This window comes from Rhinolophus hipposideros (genome assembly GCF_964194185.1).
Source record: "Rhinolophus hipposideros genome assembly, chromosome: 25".
Taxonomy (NCBI): Eukaryota; Metazoa; Chordata; class Mammalia; order Chiroptera; family Rhinolophidae; genus Rhinolophus; species Rhinolophus hipposideros.
In genome coordinates, this window is record NC_138071.1 from 14559001 (window position 1) to 14582832 (window position 23832).

Genomic DNA, 23832 nt, shown 5'->3' on the forward strand with positions numbered 1-23832 from the left:
GCACCCCAAGTGCAGGAACGCCCCTCTAAGGGCTCCCCAGCTCGTCAGGCTCAGTCAGAAGCAAACCTCCCCTCCTCTCTTTTCCTTTGACATTGTGGGCCGTTCCTGCTTCGATCCTCTCTCTTCCGTGTCTCTGTTCTGAGATTTGGGCTCTGACTTGACAGTCCCTAAAGACCCATTGCAGCATGTCTCTCTTCAGGTGACTTTCTCCAGAGAAAAATTCTGCTTCCACTTGAGACAAGCACCACTGCCAACTTTGAAGTGACAGTTCTGCAGCTTCAAAGCAAACAAACAGGCTCTGGGCACTCAGTTATGAAAACAAAACTCAAAGAGGCCCCTGTCAGAACTTCCTCCTCCCAGCCTTCCAAACCACCCCCAAGCCCTGCCACCCTCCATGCAGCCTCAGCAGGATGTGGCCCCTTTTGACCTTCACTGCCCTGGGAACACTTACCCATTCCAAGCCACAGTGCTCCCGTGGCTCTATTCTGATCTCCCCACAACCCTGGAAAGCCTTTCTCTCCCCTCTGCCTAGACAGGTCAACACAGCTGTGATTTGTTTGGGGGTGAAAAATACAAATGTCCTGGAATCAGAAAGTGTCACAGCTGGAAGGGACCCTGGAGATGGTTCTGACCAACTTCCTCATTTCAGATACAAGGAAACGGACGCCCAGGGATGTGCAGGGACCTGCCTGAAATTTTATAACGGCTTTGTGGTAATCTACTTTTAGAAGGCATTCCCTCTCCCACTTTGTTCTCTTCTGAAGTTAGAGAATGTCTGCATTAGTTGTGCATTTTTTTCAGTCACATGTGACACAAAAACCAACTTGGAAAAGCTTGAGGGGAAAAAAGAAATGGAATTTGTTGGCTCGTCCCGGGAGCCGGGGTGAGGGTGGGTGAGGAGATTCTCTTTAATCTCATGGCCTGAGTTGGAAAAGGTGGTCACTAAGGGAAAATCGAGGTGCTGTTATAAGAAGGAGGAGGACACTGGGCAGGGACCATGAGAGCGGCCCTAAATTCTCATAGACGTTGCTTCCCAGGATCACCACTGTGTCACATACAACCCTAAACACACTTGCCAAAGGGAAACAGCTGAAGTCTCACTTAGCTACTGGATCTAGCCATTCTGATTGCATCTGTTTGTGCTCTCTGCAACGATCTCCCTTTGGTCCCTACTATGGACATGGGGAATTGGTTCTTCTGCCTCTTTAACGAGACATTTTCTAGGTTTTGGTTTGGGGGGTGTCTCTGAGCATTGTCTTAGAGCCTCTGTTTGCCATGCTTGGGCATTCTCTGGCATCCGGGCTGTCTTAGTGTTAGACTTTAGTCCCTGAGCTGGGAATGGGGTGACTGTCCTGAGGGGTGACGCCCGCACGCAATCTGGGTTTCTTCAACCAGGAAGAGGGAGGGCCGCTGTGAACACTAGTCAGTGTGGCTACAGCAGGCCTCCACGTATTTGCCTTCAGGCACTTAGCCGGTCATCTGTCCTTGAATCTAGATGCCAGCCTGGTGGTTTCTTTCTCAGGCTAATAGCTCTTGGTGCTCTGCTGATTCCCCTAGCTCTCAGCCTCATGGCCTTCATCTTTGCCCTTGCTTTGGACCATTGTGAGACAAGCCCATAGGGTGGGAAGGCAGAGTTGTGGCTCTCTGCCCCAGGTTCCATTCTAGCAAACTGGTCTTTACCAACAGGCAATTTTCACCATCCTAAAGTGCTTTGGAGAAACCTGGAACATCAGGCTTAGCCTCTACCTGAGACCTAAATTCCTCCGTCACTGTGCTTTCAGCTTCCTGCCAGCACTGGCCCTGATTTCAGTTTGTAGCCTTGAATTAATCCTTCCCAACTTTTCAAGAACATGGATTATATGACTTGGATACCTTAGATGGCTGGTTGGAGGCTGCAAGCAGCCCTCTCAGGAGGCCGCCCTTTCCCCACTCTTCCTCCCTTTTCTCATGAGTTTGTCTTTAGTGGAAAGGATTCACAAAAGACCCAAGAATTAGTCAACACCCCCGACCCGCAATATGTGTAGTGTACATGAAATAGAGTCAAAATGATAGGACAGCTTTAGATTTAGACATAGAAAAATAAATATTGTTTTCATAATGAAAACTAAAGAAAGCTCTACAAAACCTTTTTTTCCTGGTGGGGAATAGATTAAAAAGCTTGAGAAGACTGCAAAGCTCTAAGAGATGAGGAGAATATGAGGAATGGGTAAGAGGGTTCCTGGTTAAGGAAATTTATATAGGAGAGACTTGTGGATGAATATGACAGGGTCACTCTGTCCTGCCATAGAAGGGTTGGCTAGTTACGGGGTGGGGGAGCGAGGCAGAGAGGACAGACGGAAACCAGAAAGGGCTGCCTCGGCTGTTGTCAGCGCCCAAGCCTGAGGCCCTGATACAGAGTAGGGGCCCCAGATGGTGCCAGGAGCCCTGGGGGGCCCCTAGGGGTCAGGGTGGATTTGCGTTAGATGTCTCTTCAGTGAGGTCAGCATTCAGAGCCAGAGCGAATTCCCCTTGTGAGCTCCAGTTTCTCCTGTACGCTGTGCAGTCCCAGCAGGGTCTGGCCCTGTTCCCACCACCACACTGTCTACTCAGATGACGCCTGTTTACCGTTCTCATCGAGGGGAACCCTGATCCCAACAATGGGGGTGGAGGGAAAGGCTGGCGCGAAGTGGGCTCTTGGCCCAGCTGCTGCTGCCCTGGCCAGACTCCCACAGGCTGCCAACACTGTAGGACAGGGGCTGGGAAGTGTCCTTGAAGGGGCTGTCCCCGAGATGGGGGTGTGCCACACAGAGGACAGGGGCAGTCCTGGACAAAGCCAGTGTGGCGAAGAGCCAGCACGTACAAAAGCTGGGTGGGCCCGAGGGTCCAGGCTTGCTCTGTCACAAGAACAAAAGAGCTGGCACTGAGGCATGTGGGAGAAGGGTATTTCTCACACAAGGCCCCAGCTGGTGTGGCCACTCCAGAGTCCTGGCTCTGTCTCCACTCTTGGGGCCAGCTGTGGGTGCCCGGGCTCGTAGGCTTCAGGGCTGTGTGGGCTGTGGTTGAGCTTGGTGCCCACTGGAAGACCTTATGATGCAGCTGACCTTCAGGCCCAAGCTGGCCCCTCATGACCAAGGGGTTGAGGCCCAGTTTATCTCTCCAGCTGCCCTGCTCCCTGTCACTTTATCAGGGAGGGTGAGGTGTCAGAGCTCAGCACTCCCACCCCCCCTTCCCCGTGGGACAGGGCCCAGGTGCAAGGGGAAGGACAACCCTTGGGCACAGCCCGGAGATCTCTGTCCTGGGAGAGTTTAAAAGGCCCCAGGACCTTCTCCCAGTCTCAGATGACCTTCCCAACTAGCTGCAGCATGAGGGGGCTGCTGATTTTGAGTGTGCTGCTGGGGGCCGTCCTTGGCAAAGAGGACTTTGTGGGGTAAGGTGTGTGGGGGGGTGCTCAGAGGGGGAGATAGGGAGGGCTCAGCCTCCAGCCAGAGTCTGGAGGAGACGGACAGACGGTCGCATGGGAAGACGGCCAGAAAGGAGCAGACTAGCACAGCCTGGGAAGCAGGCTGACCAGGGACCAGGGTGGAGAAAGAGTCTAGTGTCTCAGGACAGCCTCTTGAGCCCTGGAGAAACTGAGCTCTGATGAGGAATTTCCAGGAGAGGAGACTGGAGGAAGCCTTGCTGGCTTTGGAGAGAGAAACAAAGTCTAAACTGGGAGTGGGGACCGCAGCAGTGTCCAGAATGACCTAAAGAGCCCAGACCATCTCTTGCTAGGACCCCTTTGCCTGCCCCGCTCAGTCCAGAGCACGGAGGCCCATCCTGGGGTTTCTGGACCACCTGCCACCCTCCTCCCTGGGAAGTGTGCATGGCTGGTAGGGGCTGCTCACACCCTCATCCTCCCCTCTCACTCTGTCCAGGCACCAGGTGCTCCGAATCTCTCCTACTGATGAAGCCCAGGTCCAGAAAGTGAAGGAACTGGAGTATCTGGAGCACCTGCAGGTCAGACGATGGGGGGAGCCTATCCTGAGGCCCCAGGGTACCTCTCAGGCCAGCTGGACCCACCCTAGCCCCCCAGCAACCCCTGGGTCTTGGGCTTTCTTTCCCCAGACACCCAGAAAGGAGTCATGGGACTGATGCCTGTTAGAAAGTAGTTCAACTCCCCAGGTCCTGAATCTTGGTGTCCTCGAGCTTCTGAGAAAAGTGGGGACCCCTGTTTCAATACCCACTTTGCTGTCTCAAAGCACCCCTACTCTGCTTCCTAGGCCATTTCCTTGACCACAATGGACTTTGTCCAGTGCCCAGGGTTTCCCTTTGTCTCTGCCCCAACATCCATGCCCCATGCCCAATTATATGGGAGATTCGGGAGCCCACAGGCCCTGCCACCAGGCTGGCCCTTCCCGGCCTGCTGTGACAATGCCAGTTCTTGTCCCCCCCCACCCCCAGCTGGACTTCTGGAGGGGCCCTGCCCAGCCTGGCTCCCTCATCGATGTCCGAGTGCCGTTCTCCAGCGTCCAGGCCGTTAAAGTCTTCCTGGAGGCCCATGGCATCGAGTACTCGATCATGATTGAGGATGTGCAGTCGCTGCTGGACGAGGAGCAGGAGCAGATATTCGCCTTCCAGGCTCGGGCCAGCTCTACCGACAACTTTAGCTATGCCACTTACCACCCCCTGGACGAGGTGAGGAAGCTCTGGGCCATGTCCCACAATCACCAAGCTCTTCATCGGGCTGCTGAAATGTGGCCAGAGCCAGGGCCGGCCTGGCTGTGTGTGACACCTGCTCTGTGTCTACATAGCCTGGGTGCCCTGGGCCACGGCTCACAGCTGGCCAGCTAACGGAGCTGCTAAGAGGCATCCGGGTGCCCGGAAGCCATTACAGCCGGCCTTCCCCACCCTCCCTTCTCAGATCTATGGCTTCATGGACATGCTAGTGGCTGAGCACCCACAGCTTGTCAGCAAGCTCCAGATTGGCAGCACCTACGAAGGCCGTCCTATCTACGTGCTGAAGGTAATGGGTGACTGCGTGTGGGTATACTCGGGCATGGGTGCAAAAATGGGCACCTATGTCTGTGTGTAGGTGGGCTCACGGTCACAGGGAAGACACCGTCATACGAACTTCCCATGCCAGCACTGGGAAAGGGTTGAATGTCCTGGCATACCTGTACACAATTTAAATTTTTAAGTGACCCAAATGTTTCCAATCAAGTGTCACATTATGGAAAGTATTCTGGGGTTGGGGTAATCCAGATAAATAAAACAGTTTGTTTATGACCTCCGACAGAGAACTGGTGACCCCACCTGAATGATGGCTCCACAAACAGAGCCTCAACCTGAGATACCCAGACAGCAAGCGGCCTCTGGCCTGGGGTATGTTCCCCTTCAATGATGACACCGTTTCCCTGTTCTTCTCATCCAGTTCAGCACTGGAGGAAATAACCGTCCTGCCATCTGGATTGACACTGGCATTCATTCCAGGGAGTGGGTCACCCAGGCCAGTGGGATCTGGTTTGCAAAGAAGGTAAGCATGGGGTGGGGGGGGGCTCTGGCCCAATGGGTGTCCAAGACCCACAGAAGCCCCCCCTTCCCATTCAGAATCGTTGACTGCAGAGGGAGGCTGAGGGCAGGTGTCCATTGCTCTCGCATGGCAAATGCCCGGCCTGGCTCGCTCTGCCCCACTACCCTCTCACCCTCAACCAGATCACACAAGACTATGGCCAGGACCCAGCTCTCACCTCCATTCTTGACAACATGGACATCTTTCTGGAGATTGTCACCAACCCCGATGGCTTTGTCTTCACCCATACCAAGGTATATACCTTCTGCTGTTCTTGGGGAAAGAAGGGTGGGCCTCTGGCCTCTGAGCCTTACAAGCTACTCACCCCTAATCTCAACCTCCGGAAGTCAAGGGAAGGGCGAACAGGCCTGTCCCCCTAGACCAGGGTTCTCAACCTTGGCATTCTTGACAGCGTGGGCAGATAATTCCTGCTGTGGGGGCTGTCCTGTGCATTCAGGGTGTTTCCCAGCATCCTGACTCTCACTAGATGCCAGTAGCAACCCCCCCCCACCACCACTGAGACCACCAGAAACATCTTCAGACATTGCCAAATGTCCAGGTGTGGGGGTACAAAATTGTCCCCAGTGGAGACCCACTGCCCCAGACCTTGCGTCCTGGTTCTATTTGATTTTTATGGCAGGTACAGCATGCTACCAATCAAATGTTTATGGGGGCAGGGGGTGCACCTTATGCCTTCTTCACTTTCCACCAGCATCCATTGTGTCTTCCATTCTCCTCCAACCAAGACCTTCCCCTCTGACAACCAGTTGAAAATGGTTTGTGATTCCACGCCGTGTCCATACCCAAGCTCGGGTCGGGTGCTTTGTGTTGATGGAGGCCTCTTGCAGTCCACCCTGTGGACTCTGAACCCCAGCCTAGCATGGCGACAGTGACAGACAAGTGTCTGATTCCTTCCTCAGAACCGCTTGTGGCGCAAGACTCGCTCGATCACACCTGGCTCCTCCTGTATTGGCGTGGACCCCAACCGGAACTGGGATGCTGGCTTTGGGAGTAAGGCCCAGTGTGATCTGGGGAGCAGGGATGGGACAACCCAGAATGACTTCTCACTCTCCTTTGTCCTGTTGCCCCAGCAGCGAGGACAGCATTTGGTGGGTGGTGTGGGTGGCGGGCATGTCACCCCCAGTGAGGAAGGTGGCGCTCTGAGGCTTACTGGTCCCTTGTCTGTAACAAGAAAGTTCCTCCCCATGAAATTCAAGTCTGAAACCTACCGAGGGGTTTTCTAGCATGACCTCAGCTCCTTCCCTTTGTCGTTTCACTGCAAGAACCAGTGTTGCTTGAGGAGCCCTTCTCACCTCCCTGGCATTTCATCATGTCTGCTCAAGCCTGGCTGGGGAGGGAGGTGGGACCCTCAGGTTACAGAAGGCCCCTGGTCTTTTTTTAATCTGGGGGTGGCGGTGAGCCCTCCTGCATCTCACCTCACCCCTATCTCCATGCAACGAACGGGAAGCTGTGGAAGCCACACCACTTGGCTGGAAGGAATACCAAGTACCCCCTTTCTTCTCCCACAGAGGCGGGAGCCAGCAACAACCCCTGCTCAGAGACTTACCATGGCAAGTTTGCCAATTCTGAAACGGAGGTCAAGTCCATCGTGGACTTTGTGAAGAGCCACGGGAACATCAAGGCCTTCATCTCCATCCACAGCTACTCCCAGCTCCTCCTGTATCCCTACGGCTACACGACAGAACCAGCCGCTGATCACAACGAGCTGGTGTGTGCTGACCCTGCTTGCCCGCCCCTCCCCAAGGCAGCTTTGGGCAGGCCTGGGGTTTCATCCATCAGACCTGCTTAAGGTGCCAGAGCCTGCACTAAGGTGCCGAGCACCTCTTTCCCCCGGACACCTGAGCGCTTGGGATGTCTAGCCTTGGGGCAAGGCAGACTAACCTCCCTTTTTGCCTGGGAAACTGAGGCACAGAGTGGTGGAGTTACTTCCATCACATGACAGAGTGAGGGGCGGGGCTAGACTTTGAGCTTGTACCGTAAGTTCACCCTTGGAGCTGCAGTGTGACCGAAGGGCAGTGAAGCACCAGCCAGACATCCTACAGGGTCGGAGGATTGTGGGGCTGTTGAGCTCCAGGGCTGATCCTGCAGGCCCTAGCAGGCCCTGTGCTCTCTTCTGGGGACCCGATATTACAGGGTGCATGCTCCCGGGTCACCCTGCCTGGTCCTGCTATGCTGGGGGCCCAGTACTGCTGGCCATGACAGCTGGTCTTGCTTGGTGTTTTCTCCAGGATCAGCTGGCCAAGTCTGCTGTGACGGCCCTGGCCTCTCTGTATGGCACCAAGTTCAAGTACGGCAGCATCATCAAAGCAATTTGTAAGTGGGTGCATGGTCTCTGCGGGTGGCCTCGGGAGGAAGCTCAGCTGGCTTTTCCTGCCCCAGGGAGTGTCCCTCCTGGAGGAAGGAGCCAAGGGTGCCCAAGTCTGGGAGCATGGGAGAGGAGTACGGCCCCCGGCCATGCCTACCACTGCTGGCTTGCGGGGCAGCAGTGGCTTTTCCTGATGTGAACTCTGCCTTCTTTGATACCTTCACAACAACATGTTAGTTCCTCCGAGAACTCTTGTCCCTTTGTCTTGGGGTTAAGTCCAGCTTCAGGCATGGAGGGGGCGGAGAGTTCTGCTGGCATTTTAAAATCACCAAGAAACTCAATTTATAAAATCCTCCTCTTCCAATGTCCTTCCGTTAGGGAATATATTCTCTCTTTTCCCAGCTTACTTCTACATACAGTGCCCCTGGAAGGAGCACTGCTACATGAAAATGGAATTAGGTCAACAAATGTTTATTGAGCACCTGGTATCCACCAGGCCTTGTTTTGTTTGCTTGGAAATAAAATAAGAGGAGACCAGAAAACTTACATTCTAGACAAGGAGACTGACGATACACTTGAAGGAGTAAATGATACAGTATGTTAGGTGATAAGTGACAGGGGCAAAAGGAAAACTAGAACCGGGTGAGGGGACTCAGGAATACTAGGGGTGTAGCAGGCCGGGGTTTGAAGGGGAGGCCTCATTGAGAGTGAAATTTGGGCAAGTGTTAAAGGAAATGAGGGAGCGAGCCAAGAGGCTATCTGTCTGGGGGAGAGCTTCCAGGCAGAGGATCTAGAACAAAGGTCCTACCATATGGTCTGGCCTGGAGTAGGAATAGCAAGAATAGCATGGAGACCCTTATGGCTGCAGCCGAGTAACCGCACAGGATTGTAGCGACAGGTGGGGTGCGGGCAGGTCCCATGGGGCCCTGAGGGAACCACCAAGTTTACCAGCTGACAGAAGGCAGGAGCGCTGAAGAAGCAGGGGGCAAGGACAGAGCTAGGATGGCACACACCTCTCACATACTTCCTGCCTGGAGTGCCCAGGTTTGGTGGGTGAGTGAGTCACAGTTCTCCTGAGGGCTGGCCTTGATTTTGAATCCCGGGCCCTCTTTGGAAACTCTTTCAACCCTGAGTCAAAAGGATTTTGCTTCATTCAATGTTGTTGAGTTAAATTCTGATATGCTATCTTCTGTTCCTTCCAAATCTCTTTAAAAAAGTGACTATAGAGCAGGAGGTTACTGCCTGCTCAATTTGAAAGCAGCTTCATAATTGGTAACTGCAAATCTGGGCAAAGTTTCTTCTGAAAAGACAGACAAGGGGCTTTTGCTTTGACTGGCCCTTTGCACTCTCCCCTGGAGACCACAGCTTCGGGGAACAAATCCTGGTTATCCAAGCCGGTAACTCTGGTATATTTGGAGTTTTGACCGAAATGGTTACCAGAGGATGGAGGCAGCTTTCAGGGGGGCTTTTGCAATAGCAGGAACTCTCCTGCATCCCTCAGTGACAGAACCATTGCCTCTCTTGGCCCCTTGGGCTGAGACCCTTCAGGGGAGGCCTTGGGAGGAAGTCAGGCTGCTTGGTCAACAGCAAACACTGGGTAGGCGCTAACTCCTATGAACACTGCAGAGGCTCTGGGCTCTGGACCACTAGCCCGGCCCATGGCAATGTTTCAAAATAATGGACCTTTGCGTTCCCGTTTCTGCTTCTGCCCCAGACCGAGCCAGTGGAGGCACCATTGACTGGACCTACAACCAGGGCATCAAGTACTCCTACACCTTCGAGCTCCGAGACACTGGGCGCTATGGCTTCCTGCTGCCGGCTTCCCAGATCATCCCCACGGCCCAGGAGACATGGCTGGCGCTGAAGACCATCATGGAGTACACCATGAACCACCCCTACTGAACTGGCCCTTCGCCTCTCTCCTCCTTCTCCTCTCTAGCCCCACCCAAGCAATCAAATAAAGTTTGAGTGTATGGAACAGAATCTTGGGACGTGCGTGTGGGAACGCATGTGGTGTGTCTGTCTTTTCAGGCTGGGACAGGAGTGATTTAGTTCCTGCAGGCCTCCCTGGAAATGTGTGGGTGGTTGGACTAGATGACCCCTAAATCCCTCTGCATTCCAAGGTCCTGTGAAGTTGCATCCAACTGGTGTCTGTTTTAATTAGACCACCCTGAGCTCAGCTTGTCAGTGGGGTGATTTGTTCATACCTTAGCAGCAAGCAGCAGCCACAGCTGCTAACCAAATGCCTGGCACCCCGCGGTGGTGAGGAATTCAGCTTGTACAATAGTCTAGCTGGTTGGACCCATTCATCTACAACAGCAATAACTTTGAGTATGAAATAGAATAATAGTGGTGGCCACCGCTGTCCCAAACAGATGTTGCGGCCAGGCAAAGCCAATTTCTATAAAGCAAGTATGGTCTCCCACTCCTGAATTAAATTGGAAGAGAGCAATTAGGTTAAAGGGAATCATTTGTTGAAGACAAAGAACAAACACCAATCTGGGGACATTTTATTAATTGTAGTTTATCACGAAGTCTTCGTCTTTAGGGATGGAAGTGGTTTACTTAACATTTGCACATTCTTTCGAGAGTTTTTTCCAGACGGTGTCTCTGTTCCCTCTCCTGTTCCACCCACCACCACTCCTTATCATTCGCAGAATTTCCCAAACATGAGACTCTCCTCTTATGACCCTCCAAAGAGCTTAGAGTTTGCCTTCTTCCCTCCTGGCTTGGCGATTCTGATGGCTGTGCTATCACCCTTCGTGACTAGCGCCACAATACAGAGGGTATCTCAACTGTTCTCAAAGCAAGAATCTACCTCTGTTTCTTCTAAATCTCTTAAGATGTGACTGTAGAGCAGGGAATTACCCCCATATCCCAACTGAAGCCGATGCTTTGAAGTGGTCTTAATTTCTACCTATCTAAGATGGACTTCCACAGGTCACTGGGAAAGGGGTGGGGGTAGATTGCAGCCCCCTAAACAGAGTCTGGGAGTAAGGATGGCAGCCTCTCCCTGTGGTAGCCAGGTGGGGTGTCACAATGCATCCAGCTCCACTGACTTAAAAGTCTTGTATTTTCCCCACAGAATGGCCTTAAGATCAAATGCCTTTTTTTTTTTTAAGGGTCCATTGGGGAATTTTCATCTTGAAGTTTAAAACAATTATTTTTGTTACCAAACATTCTAAAAAATGAAAAGAACAAAGCTGCCTATACATGTATATACATAAACTTAGTTTATGAGGCAAGATAAATTAGTGTTTTAGTCTTTACAGATTTTAAAACACTTCCTTCATCTTTTGGGAAACATTTTCTTTCTATCTAGGAAGATAAGCTGAAACCCATTTTAACAGTTCAATTTGGTCAAGTGAAAAACTGATCTTTTTTGTTTTAATAAAGACCGGTAAGTGAAAAAATACTACATTAGCAAGATAATATATCAATTTACAATATTGGATTACTTAGGCTTTAAGGGGTTAAACTGCTTAATTTAAAATAAACTCTGCTCCAATAGTGGGGACCACTTTGGCATTCAATCTCCAAAACCATCAATAGTACCAGACATAGAGATGCCCTCTAAATATTTGTTGAATGGATGTTCTCCACTTTTACTAACGAACTCATAAATTTTATAATTTGTATATTCTAGGCTTGCAAGTTACTTTGAATTCCGTGAGTTGTAGTTTAGAAAGTAAGGTTCTGAGCCAGTAAAAGTCTTAAGAAAGGACAAGGAATGAAGCACCAGAATGAAAATTCCATGAGGGCAGGAACTGCATTGTTCTGTTCAACACTTGATCCGTACTGGCTGGCCAGGTACATGGCAGGCAGTTGGCACTTAATAAGTGCTTGTTACGTGGAGACAAGAAAGTCATTAATAATTTTTTTTTTTTTTTTTGTATTTTCAAAGTGCTTTACATTTTGTTGGCAGATACATAGTGTTATAAACCTACGGGTAAAGAATTTTTATTTTATACATACAAACAAAAAAACTAAAAAAGAAGCAGTAATTTTAGAAAATATTGCAGCATATGTGAAAAGGGATTAATAATTTTGAGGGGAAAAGAACTCTTATAGGTAAACGGGGTTAAAAAAAAAAAAGGACTAACATTTCAAAAGAAAAACAGGAAATTCCCCAAAGAAGAACACACAGAAAGCCAATAAATGTATTAAAGATACTGATTCTCTGAGTGATCTTTTCGTACACTAAAGAAAAACAAATATATCATTTTTTCTCCCATCAGATTGACAAAGAATAAGAAGACTGTTATCAAGGGTACGAAAAAGTAAGACCTGTCATATCCTATTGGTGGGAGAATAAATTTACGCCACCTTCCCCGAGGGCAATTTGGCAATATAAATGAAAATTTGCAATGTATTGCTTCTTTGACCCAGAAAGTCCACTCATAAGAATGTATTTTGTAAAAATATTTAGACACATTCAAACATATGTATGTACGTGGTTGTAACTATAAAAATTTAAATAAAAAGGAGAAGAACCTAAATATATACCAGTACTGACACTGATCTGACACGTTTACACAGTAGAGGATCATGAAGCCACTGAGGTTTGCGCTGACATGGAAAAATGGTCACAACAGACGAAGTGAAAAAAGCTGGCCCTTATGATGGAAATGTTCTAAAACAGGATTGTGGTGACGGTTGCACAACACTGTAAATTTACTAAAAATCACTGAATTGTATGTTTAGAATGGGTGAATTTTATGGCATGTGATTTATGCTTCCATACAGTTAAAAAAAAGCTGGTTACAAAATAACATGAGTATGAATATCAATTTTGTTTGAAACATACATACACACACACTACACACTATGCCTGGAAGGATATAGTCCCCAATAATTGTGGTTACTCTGGGTGGTTTTCCTCTTTATACTTTTCTGAATTTCTTGCAGTGAGCTTTTATAATTGGGGGTCGGGTGGGGTGGGGTGGGGAAGCTCTTTCAAGCACACCAGATAACTCGTGGGTAACGTTATGGAGTATCAGCTTATTATCAACATCAAACATCTAAATGGCCATCTTAATTCGTGCCCAGATTCTTTTTTATAATTTGTCTCAACTCATGTCTTTTGTTCTGGCATCATATTTTACCTTCTTGCCCAGAACAATGCACTTGTCTTATCTTTGGAAAAATTTACACTCCAGATAGGGCTGGAAGCAGCAGTGTCTCTACCAAGGGAAAGGGTTACTCGTGTCCCCCAGCTGGGGACCATTCCCCAAGCACGCTGCTATAGTTCCGATGAAAATTCCCAAAAGCCTTTCTGCTCACATTCAGTTCCCATAGCAATGTGGGGATTGATTATGCTAATTGTGATGCCTATTCTCCAGGGCTTTCAAAACTCCTTATTTTTAAATGAACTCATTTTACCTTTTCCTCAGACCATTACATATGGCTCTCAATGTGGCCTGTGGGCCATTGGTGGTCCACAAGAGTCCTTTGGGTGGTCTCTTGAATTAACACTGAGATGTGCACACCGCGCTTTCTGGCTTTGGCTTGAAGTTAAAACGGAACTGTCGTTGAATACAATCCAGATATGACCTCAGGGGTCCCTCATCTGGTGCAGGGCTGGCTGTTCATCAGCTCAGCAATTGTTTTGCAAGAGCGAGGTGGGAGTAGGTGGATTTGGAGATGCAGATGAACTCACGTTCTGAGGACTCTAAGGACAGAAACGTCACTCTGTGAACATACTGAGACCCAGAGGCTACTTTCAGGAAATTGATATGACCAACCGTGACATTCAAATTGGCCAGATGAAGGAAGAGCTCTGAGAAAAAAAGCACAGAGCACCCGTCAACTCTGAAAAACGGTCAAAGGGTAATGAATTCTCCCCAAAGCTTTCACGATCTGCATTCATTTGGCAACTCAAACTGTGAACATCATCTAACAACCCTGGAGACCGAGACTGCCAAATGTTGCTTGCCAAACTAAAAGAAGCAAACGAAAAGTCTCTTGCTTAGCCACAGTAGTAGTGTTCGGCGACATTCTAGAAGATTGCAGTGGAACAGGAGCTCTGCTAACACCAACTGAGGCACAGAGGGTGGCCGCTGCTTCCTCCCGTGAAACCCAAGCCTGTGACCGTGAACCAATTCATGGAATTTCTGTCTCAGCCTAAATCAGAAACGTCACCACAAAGGAGAGAAGAGACCAGACACAAGTCATTATCAATATGGTTTATTGAATGGATAGTTCAACCTCTCAGGGAAACAGCTTACTTTGTTCCTACAGTCTAATGGAGAGTTTGTAACTCTCATTCCTTAAGTGATACCTCAGTAGGTATCACTAAGAAACAAACCGTAGAAACCTTGGAACACCTGTCTTCAAGGCAGGCACCCAGACACAGACTGTGGAAATGTGGAAATACATAGTGTCAGGGACAGACGTCTCAGTCCCTCAATTTCCATCACTTTTCGTGCAGGCAGAGGAGGAAAGCTCTCAGTGGAATTTCAGGTGACGAGGAGGGAAGCCAATAGCCAGGGGAAAGTTACATTTTCGTTGGTACATTGGCGGCATGCCGATGGCTGTACCTACCCAGGGTGGGAAGTATGGAGCAGAGTGGCGGAATGAACTTGCTCAGGAGCTATAGTTCTCAAGCTGGATCCTGGCATCTCCACCTTCTAGCTCGGTGACTCAGGGCAAGTTGGTTAATCTCCACTCGACCCTCAGCCTCCTCACCTGAGAATGGGGGAGCCTACCTCGCAGGACTGTTGTTTGAGAATTAAATAAGTCTAAACATAAAACAAAGAATCTAGGAACATTGCCTAACACACAGTCAGCTCTCCATAAATGTCTATTATCTGGAAATCATCAAGATTTGAAACAAGAGAGAGAAAATACCCCATTCTCAGATGGGGATGGTGATGAATTACACTGATGAATTCTGAGGGTCACTTTGAGCCTGAAGGGACTGTGAAAATAGGCCTGGTTGAATGACAACGGCCCTAACAGCTCTCTGGGAGCCGCCTGCAGGGGTAATCTAAAAACCTCCGGTTGTGAATGCCTCTCCTGCAAAAACAGGATGTAGTACAAGGGGAGAAAAGATGCAGGCTTTCCAAATCTCCAGGGTGGCAGCCCCGTGTTGAGTGGCCACCACAACCGCATTACATCCCAGACTTCAGTCTTGCCAGGCTTAATTCATTGAGTCACACACCCTTATTAAGGGCCTCGGTCATGTCATTGATTTTCACCCTCTAAGAGCTTATATATAGTCAAAATAATTTCAAACAATTTACAAACTGTAGTCCGTCAATGACTTGTGTTTGCCCCACATTTTATCCTAGGCCTTCAGGTAGTTCAGAACAAAGGCGTCAGCATCGGAGAGTGAGCGATCACAAGGCGATCGCGGGGTGACAAACACAGTTTGGCAAACACACATAAAATCATGCACCGAAACCCATTCTGTCAGAATGCAACGCGGACACATTTCTACCATTAACGTATTTTATGCTACACTTGACCTGTGAACCAATTTAAGGATACCACAATAGACAGCTTCAATAATTACTACAATTCTGGGCAAGTACTACTACTCAAATGTATACTGAACGCTTTGGAAGCACAGCGTCTTATTTAGTGTTTTTACAAGGAAATGTATTTGTTAATCAAAAAATTAATTGAACTGCATATAAGCATGTCACCATGCTCACATAATTACACTGATGACTTAGAATCCACGTTTCTTAAAAAAAAAAGGAAAAGTATTACGGGAGTTACATCTTTGAAAGAATTGTGAAGAAAATAAACGTACATTAAAGACACTGAGAACATTTTGGAGCTGGAGAAAGAAGGGTTCTTGATTATCTTCAGAGTAAAGCAAGAAGGCAGTTGTGGATTTAAATCCAGGTGGATAGAAATTAACTATCCCCCTTTAAAAAGTCAGATAACATAAAAAATATATATAATAACCAATATATAACATCACAGAAACCAAAACCAACACAAGAAAAATTACCTGCATATTTATTCCTAGTCTAGGACTTATTTCACTTATATTCCACAAGGGAATTAGAGAAAAGAAGGTTTTTGTTTTGTCCTGTTTTCTTGGTGAGTAGCCTAAAGCCTTAAGAAGTTTTGCATAATCTCCATAGCACCACAGGAAAAATCCCTCAGCATCTAATGAACCTTATTTGTTCTCTTCTAATTCTGTTTTATACCAAGTCCTATGATAGTGCTGGTTCTGGTTTTCCAGTCAAGGTAAAAAAAAAAAAATGACTTTTAGGCCATTTGAATCATTTTTTACCTTTCAGTAGATTAAAGCGGACATTATTACAGCTCAAGATGTTCTTTTTATTTTCAAACGTGTAATGTAGCTTTTCCCTCCCTCCCTACTTCTTGTTTCCTTGCGTCTCCCTTTCCTTCCCTCCTTTTTTTCTTAAATACATAACTCTTTAAAGCACTGACTGTATTATTTAGAGTTTGGCCATCACCACAGCTCAGATGGAGCTGAAGCTGTCCATCGATAAATCACCTTCCATCTGAGGGGTTACGAGGCAAGGGCAGCTCATCACCCCCTGAAACACTGTCAGGGAAGTCCTGCTGTCATGTGTTTAAAATGGCAATTAGTCTCTGCCTCAGCATGAAGAGAAATCCAGACCTCTGACTAGAGAGCGGAGGTCCCTGGCCCTAACTGAAATGATTTCCTGATTTATTTATACAAAGAATATATGCCTTCCTGGGAGATGCAGCAAAAAGAGGTACTCTTTCAAATCATCCCAGTCTCACGTGGTTCCCCCAAATCATCTCAACAGAGAGGAAGAGAGGAGTTGGCAGATCTCAGCAATATTATTAATAGCAAACAACAACTATGGACTTTAATCTCCACTCTTCACAATTGCACAAAGTATCACCGGTCACTTAAATAATACACGTCAGTTAACCCAACGAAGAAACGAGTGAAGTAGAACACTCAAAGCAGAGTCTTGAGCACATAAAAACTGTCTGCGAGTGACATTTAACACCCAGAGTGCAGAATCGGAGCAGGTCTTTGAGGAGTAGTTGTTTAAAAGCCTTACCAAGAGGACAAAGCACTCTGGGGAAACCACATAAACATACTCATTCTGCCAGATTGCTCGGCTAAACACGCAGCAATGCTAACAGGTCTGGCTAACCTGACTTTGCACATATCCACAGTAGTTTCTGACACTCGGGTGTTGTTTCGTGGTGAGGGTGCAGAACAGGAAGAAAGGGGGCCCACCATGTACTCTCCAAATAGAACGAGTGGGGAAATCTAAACTCCTGACTAGTCAACTTTAAAATGGCATAACCAGAACTTTGTTACAGAGAAAACATTTTTTTTCCCCCCTTAAAAAATGTATATGTGTCAGAAATGGCTGAAAATCTTGTCCATGCTAGGGGAAAGTTGAGTGTGGAAAAATTTGCATTTGAAAAAATCTATGCTGTAAAGAAAATAAAAAGCCAGGGCGTTTTGGCTTTAGCAAAAGGCTGAACTAAGTTCTCAGGCAATAAATTTATGGGGAAACATGACAGGCTCCTCATTACAGCTATGTGTACGTTGGCTGAATTTTATACAAGATTCTTGAATCTTGTGGAAAATTGGGCACGGCTTGACATCTGAACAATGTCGCTGGTTTGTTTGACTTCTAAAGCATCGGAAAATGTTGTACTTTGGAAATCAAGTAGAGAGGAATAAACACTAAAACAGAATTGGGCTGAATCTGAAAGTTCTTTTTCCATATGCCTCCACGAGATATTTACTACCATTATTTCTCTTACAAACACAGCCCCCCCACCCCATGCTGGAAATACTGTGGTACTTTTTTGTTTGTTTGTTTTTTTGATGGTGAGGAAATAGTACCATTAAGGCAAATCTTACCCAGCAGCAGTAACCACCTAAGGATAGGCAATTTTCAGTTGGCTTTTCAGAAGCTGGTTGCCATGACAAAGAGCAAATTTATTCCTCAGTCCCTTATCACAGCTACAGATCACAGACCATAAAAATGAACACGGCTCTTTTCCTTTTCCTGAGGATTTCAGAGTTCCTCATCCTTACCTGAGGTCTTTTGTTCCCCCAATTAAATGGAATGGATGTCAGTCATCTAGCAATTCAATTAATGCTGATTCAAAATTCTGGCCCAAACCAGAATCTATAATCACAACCTCCTAATCACAGCTCAGTCATGAGAATGAAAAGTAAGCAGGAAATTGCATTAATTACTCAATTAGACTAATACTGTATTTTAAGCAAGGGCTTTAAGGGGCTGTCAGCTCTGACAAAGGACCACAGAGGCGTCTCACCTGTGTGCCCGCCGTGGCCCACCCGAAGCTGATCATTTTTACCCATCTCCGATGGACAGGCCCGAGCTGGGTAATGGAAATTCACAATTGACCCACCACCTGCAAATGAGGGACAGCTTGTGGGGGCTTCTGTGGCTCTCGACACAGCTCTGTACAATGGACGGGGCTTTCCTGGGAGGGGCCCGAACCCTGTGTGAAGGTGAGCTGAGCACACTTCATCACCTGAGCTGGTTCCAGGAAAGCGGCTACTAAGGAGGAATGTTCGGGAAGTGTGAGAGCTGCTCTACTGAATCTTAAAACTGAGCGATGCTCCCGGGTACCGGCTCCAAACTCACGCCTGAGCCTTCAGTGTGTGCTGGGAAGAGCGCCACGGCCGGTGGGCGCACACCTGATGGGGGGGCACCTGGGAAGGCTGAAAGCTAAGAATCCCCTGCGCCCCCAGGGCCAGCTCCTCAGGCCGCAAAGCCTACCTGGGGAGCCTTCATGAAACCAAGAACAGTGAGTGAGAAGGAACTGGTTGGGAAACGCACACCGGATGGGACGGAAGCCCTGACAAAACAATGCAGGATACAGACCGAAACAAGCCGGACCTGATTTAAAAACATTAAAGCCTAAAAACAAATTAGACTCTTTTTTTCCTACTCAGTTTCAGAGACTGAAGTATTCTGTAAACCATAGGGAGGACACTAGAGCCTGTCATGCCTCTGGCTTTTGTAAAACTCCTTCACGAGTTGGAGGCGGGAGAGGAGCAGGAGACAGGAAGAGGGAGGAGGGCCTATCACACAGGTCGTGGTCTTTCCTCTGCAGCAGTTTCTGGAAATGACCAACTGGGGAACTGTGCAGGGGTTCCGGAAGGAGACAAAACATGTACTCAACTAAGACAGACAAAGTCTTTACTTCCAGGGTTTGCCTTGCAGGTGGCCACTGACGAGTGAGCGGGGGCTCGGGTGGCTGGCAGGGCCCCCGGTGGGCAGGCTCTGACCGCTGCGGCTGCCTGAAACCTTGGAGTCTCTCCCGGAGGCATTAGCTTGGCTCAGCCGGCCTGAAAGGAGCAAGAAAGCAGGGAGCAGAGCTGCAAGAATGATTCCAGGGACAATCTGCCAAGTACACTTTTAAGCTAATGAAGTCTTAGGCTACAACCACTTTTGAGCTAATGAAGTCCTATTCAGCATTTATTTAAGGCGAAAACCTACTCTTTATCCTTGAGATTAACTTGAAGGTGGGGAAGAGGGCAGGAATGAAAGGAAACCCAGATAGCTTTTCTTCCTTCCTTCCTCTCCATGATCCCTAATCAACCTAGCCTTCTTGGTAGAGAAGGGGGCAGGAGCCATTAGAGGACAGACAGACAAGAGGAAGTAGAGTGCAACGGAAAGGTCAGAAGAGGTTTAGGTGTACCTAGCAGCAACAGGAGGAAATTAAAACTGTTCAAGAAGGGATCTGAACGCCTTAGCTTACCTCACCTCTCAACTCTGCCTCAGATACACGCTTTATTTGACTGATACATTTTCTTCTATGTCTGTGCACAATACCTAATTCTCGCCACAACCTGGGATCACCTCCACTTGCCCCTCACTCCCTGTACCACCCTGTACCAAATATTTTAAGACTGAATATATTACAAGAGGTCAAGCTTTTCGTATGATGAGGTGATGTTCAAAGCTGCAGATCTCAAACTCTACAGGAAACATTATCTCTAAAGGTTAAAATATCTTACTGGGATCGTCTGCAGGACCTTGATCCTCTTCCAGGTAATATTCTATCTTTTTTAGGTCTTCTGGGGTAAATCGCCACTTATTCTCAGCCAGTGGGGGTGGCACTTTGGGGCTGGATCGTTTCCGGGCAGAACCAGGAGGAACGGCTTGCTGGCAAGACGCTGGCAGGGAACCCGTAATCAGTCCTTCTGGGAATTTCTGAGCTAAGACCTTTAGACCTAGGTGTGGAAGGCCATCAGAAAAAGCAGCATTAACACGGGGAGGCCGAGGCAAAGTCTGACAAGGAGGCCTCATGTCTCCTCGTCTTTGGTCTCCAAGTTGAGGCCAACACAAGGACAGACATGAAATCTTTCTTACTTAACTGCGTCCCCATGAAGTAAAATACACTAATGTCAGCTGTTACGTGGGATTCTGAGAATTCCACCAGAAATCCTTTCGCTCATCTTCAGCATTCAGGCTTTCTTACAGTGCCCTGAAGCAATGTCAGTATTTCAGGAATTTAAAACATGTGATGATAAAGCTAACGGAAGCTTCCCAGAACTCCAGCCTCCCCCTTTCAGCCAGCAAGGCTTTCTCTCTTTCCAGAATACAGGCATACCTCGTTTAATTGCGCTTCACTTGCCTGCACCTCACAGATGTTATCTTTACAAAGTGAAGGCAAGACCCTCCCCCAGCAAAGAGCTTATGACTGGCTTGATTGTGAGACTGGCTTTATTGCAGTGGTCTGGAACCCAACCAGCAGTATCTCCGAGGTTATGTCTGTACTAAATTATGACCACTCCGAGGAAAAAGGTGACGAGGGAGGGTTGAAGGATTGTGAATCCAGGTATCTGTCTTTTCGTTCCTAAGGGGAATAAAGCCCCGCTCACCTCCGGAAAGCATGAAGAGGTTTTCAAACCCCCGCTCACACATGGTGGTGGCCGCCTGGCTGGCCAGCCTCTCATCGTCGTCATAGAGAATGATGATCTTGCCATGGGCATTTTTCTAAGAGGCAGATGAGTTAAGGTTCTACCACACTGAGTTAATGCTCTTAGACTATAAGAAACCCCCAAGGAACAAAGAGCTGGTCAGAGTTCTGAATTCAGGGGGACATCAGACAACCCTGCTCTTTCCTCATCGCACCAGCAGTTACTGGATTTCTTCCTGTCATGGAAAACACACAAGCTGGTATTCTTTTCTTTTGTAAATTAATATTACGATGGTCCAAGACAGCACGCATTATACACTACGCACACTTTAGCTCTGTTATCCTTACAACTCTGGAAAGGAAGTATTACAAGCTCCATTGTACAGGCAAGGAAATAGAAAAACTTTAATGTCCCCTGTGTTTTAATGCAGCCTTATTTCTAATATTGAAAAAAAAGGGAAATCAACTAAAAGTACAATAGGGAAGTTTAGTAAATTATAGTAAATCTGAAGATATCTGCATCAAAAGAAGAGTTTGAAAAGAGCTTGTGTTAATGTGAGGAAATACATTAATACATTGTAATATGAAGCAGGGAAAAGCAAGATACTAAATTATATATACAGTATAATTTCTACTTTGTTAAAAAATAAGAAGATAATCTGGAATAAAATATACAAAACCGTAGTAAGAGTCATTCAAATGGGTGATTATTGGAGATTTCTCACATATTTCAGTATTTAAATTATTTTTTCCTTGTATGATTTTTTTGAGCAAGAAAATTAAAATTTTAAGAAGAAATAAGTTGAAACAGAAGAAAACTTACTTTTTAAGTTTTACTTGGGAAATCTTTCTGGGGGGGGGGGAGTCTTAGGACTAACTCTTACTGTAACATAACCTTTCACCTGATGTTTTTGAGCCCAGTTGCAACATGGTCGGGAAGCTTCTGCTACAATAGTCAGGATACTCAGCAACAGTTAAGAATTCAAATTCCATGACATGCTAAGTAAGCTGATTATTATCAAAAGTCCTTCTCAGAGTTTCCCTACTAGGAGCACTTACACATTCATGGTAAGTTTGATTCTTAAAATCCTCATTCTGACCCAACTCCTTAAAATGCAACAAAGGATACATATTCAAGAATATCATTTGAATAAGGGTTCATTGTTCTAGACAGAGTTGCAATTGGGTAACTGTAAGCTGCAAAGAGAAGAAACACGTAGGTAGTTTATAGTTCTCTTAGTGGGACTTGGCCCCAATTCCTAGCTGGTGAAAAATCTAACTAAGAGTTAAAAGAAATGTATTTTCAAAATCAACAAGCCATAAACCTAAATACTTTTGTGAAAGGAAAAAACGGCACTATAAACAGAATATGAAGCTTCACTTGACTGTCTGACATTTAGCACTGGGCACCAGGGCCATGTGAGAAGCTCCCCAGCCTCTCGCAGAGCACTATGGTAAAGCCAACTCACAGGTTCCCATAATGGGTCCAGCTAACATGGTTTCCTTAATTGTTGACCATAGGACATGGTTCAGTCCTGCAGGGACTCAAGAATGGACTCTGTTTTGGCGAGTGAGACACGATAAAGCCTTCTCTCTCTTACCTCCAACAATGTGGCACTGCTGGTAAGAATCTCTATCTCGCACATCTAGTAGCAGGAAGGGGCAGTCGGGATAAGGTTTGTCTTTGGTGTTGGGCTCTGCTTTCTTCACTAGCCCTTTGTCTAGATCCAGTTCCCCAACACCACTGATGACGCTGCAAGTGAAAAAGTAGGTCAGCAGAAACTAGTCAGGGGTTGGTGGCTTAAAGGTCAAACGCGTTTCTTCAGAATAGCGAAAGAGAGCTCAGTGGCTTTCCAAAAGACACTTCAAAGAAAAAGGGAAATGGATATAGCGTCTCAGTTCGGCCTCAGAATGTAAGATCCTCTGGATTCCTATTCTATGTCACTGGACCCCAAAGAGGAGATGCACACGTCCACACTTACTTTCAGAGAAAGCACATAGCGTCATTTGGATGGCTGGGAGGGCACACAATGTAGGGTGCAGGCAGCCTCCAGCAGCACGAGCCACAACCAGAGAGAGAAAGGGGTGAATAGTTCATCCAAAGCAATTTTGAGGGACATAAGAAAGCGGAGCAAAACAGGAAAGAATAAGGTGGCTAGGACAGGAAACATGAAGTGTTTCTATGTGTATTATAAGTAATATAAAGTAACAACAATGTTATAATGTATTTCATACAGTAACCTATCCAATATGGATTTTGGACCTTAATGTTTTCAGTAGTTACCTGAATTTACTTGATTTTATAAGTTACAATGTTGAGGTAGAAGAGGCATTTAGATTTGGTGGCATTCATATAATGAGACAGAGGAAAAGCTAGCATTAAAATGAGGGACTTCATCACTGACAGTGCTATTTCCAAGATCATCAGATGACTGCAACTTGTTGCCATGTTAATACTACAGGCAAAATGTGGTGAAAACATGAAGTGAAAGAATAAAGAAGAGTATGGTGTTATGAACAAAATGGCAGTTAGTGAAATATCGCTAGAATAAGAAGATGATTACTTTCCGAGGCAAATGTGAAGACATATATGCCAAACCAGCGATGGGCAGGTAGCACAGTTCCTCTCCCACCCAAGCAAACCAAATTCTGCATTTAAGTCTGATAAACACTGGAACTGTATGGCACCTTGGGCTCCTGTTGGTGAACCAAAGAAGAAGAAACTCTATTTCATATGAAAACTGCATCCTCTGTGGAAGTCCTGTTGGTCTAACTGGTTTTGAACGCAATTTTGGTCTTTGCGCCAACGAAGTTATAAAAATAGTAACAGTGGTAGAGATGATAGCAATTCTTTCTCTAGTCGAATTGTTTTACCAATAGAAGGGACGGATATGAATATGTACTGAAAATCAGCACTGTCTTAGAATCAACAGTTACTATTTGAGAGAAAGGAACAAGAAGGCCCAGCCAAGTGCAGCATGGGAATCTGCCAAGGGCTGCGCTCCCTCTTTTTTGTAGCTCCCTACCTACTTCATATCAGAACACTGTGGGGAGGGAAGTGAGGAGTGAAAAGTAATGCTCCCCTAGTAATAGA

General features: G+C 47.1%; 2 protein-coding genes across 3 annotated transcripts in view; one reads left to right on the forward strand and one right to left on the reverse strand.

Annotated features, from left to right (window-relative positions):
- Nucleotides 1-3341: 3341 nt before the first annotated feature.
- Nucleotides 3342-9755, forward strand: CPA1 (carboxypeptidase A1; the record flags this gene model as incomplete). Its single annotated transcript, XM_081038316.1, has 10 exons — nucleotides 3342-3406; nucleotides 3894-3975; nucleotides 4420-4653; nucleotides 4880-4981; nucleotides 5390-5491; nucleotides 5671-5781; nucleotides 6448-6538; nucleotides 7057-7256; nucleotides 7777-7861; nucleotides 9568-9755. 10 exons carry the CDS (start codon nucleotides 3342-3344, stop codon nucleotides 9753-9755), a joined length of 1260 nt encoding a protein of 419 aa, XP_080894442.1.
- A 4268-nt stretch (nucleotides 9756-14023) lies between these two features.
- Nucleotides 14024-23832, reverse strand: part of CEP41 (centrosomal protein 41) — a 42162-nt gene continuing 32353 nt past the window's right edge. Inside the window, exons 7-11 of one of the 2 annotated variants that reach the window (XM_081038728.1) lie at nucleotides 22340-22491; nucleotides 21868-21935; nucleotides 20701-20815; nucleotides 19834-20049; nucleotides 14024-19161 (exon numbers count right to left, since the gene is read on the reverse strand). In XM_081038728.1, coding sequence (XP_080894854.1) covers nucleotides 19013-19161; nucleotides 19834-20049; nucleotides 20701-20815; nucleotides 21868-21935; nucleotides 22340-22491 — 700 coding nt within the window. In that variant the 3' untranslated portion in view covers nucleotides 14024-19012. The remainder of the gene's footprint in view (nucleotides 19162-19833; nucleotides 20050-20700; nucleotides 20816-21867; nucleotides 21936-22339; nucleotides 22492-23832) is intronic. The other variant, XM_081038729.1, reaches the window with a different exon arrangement.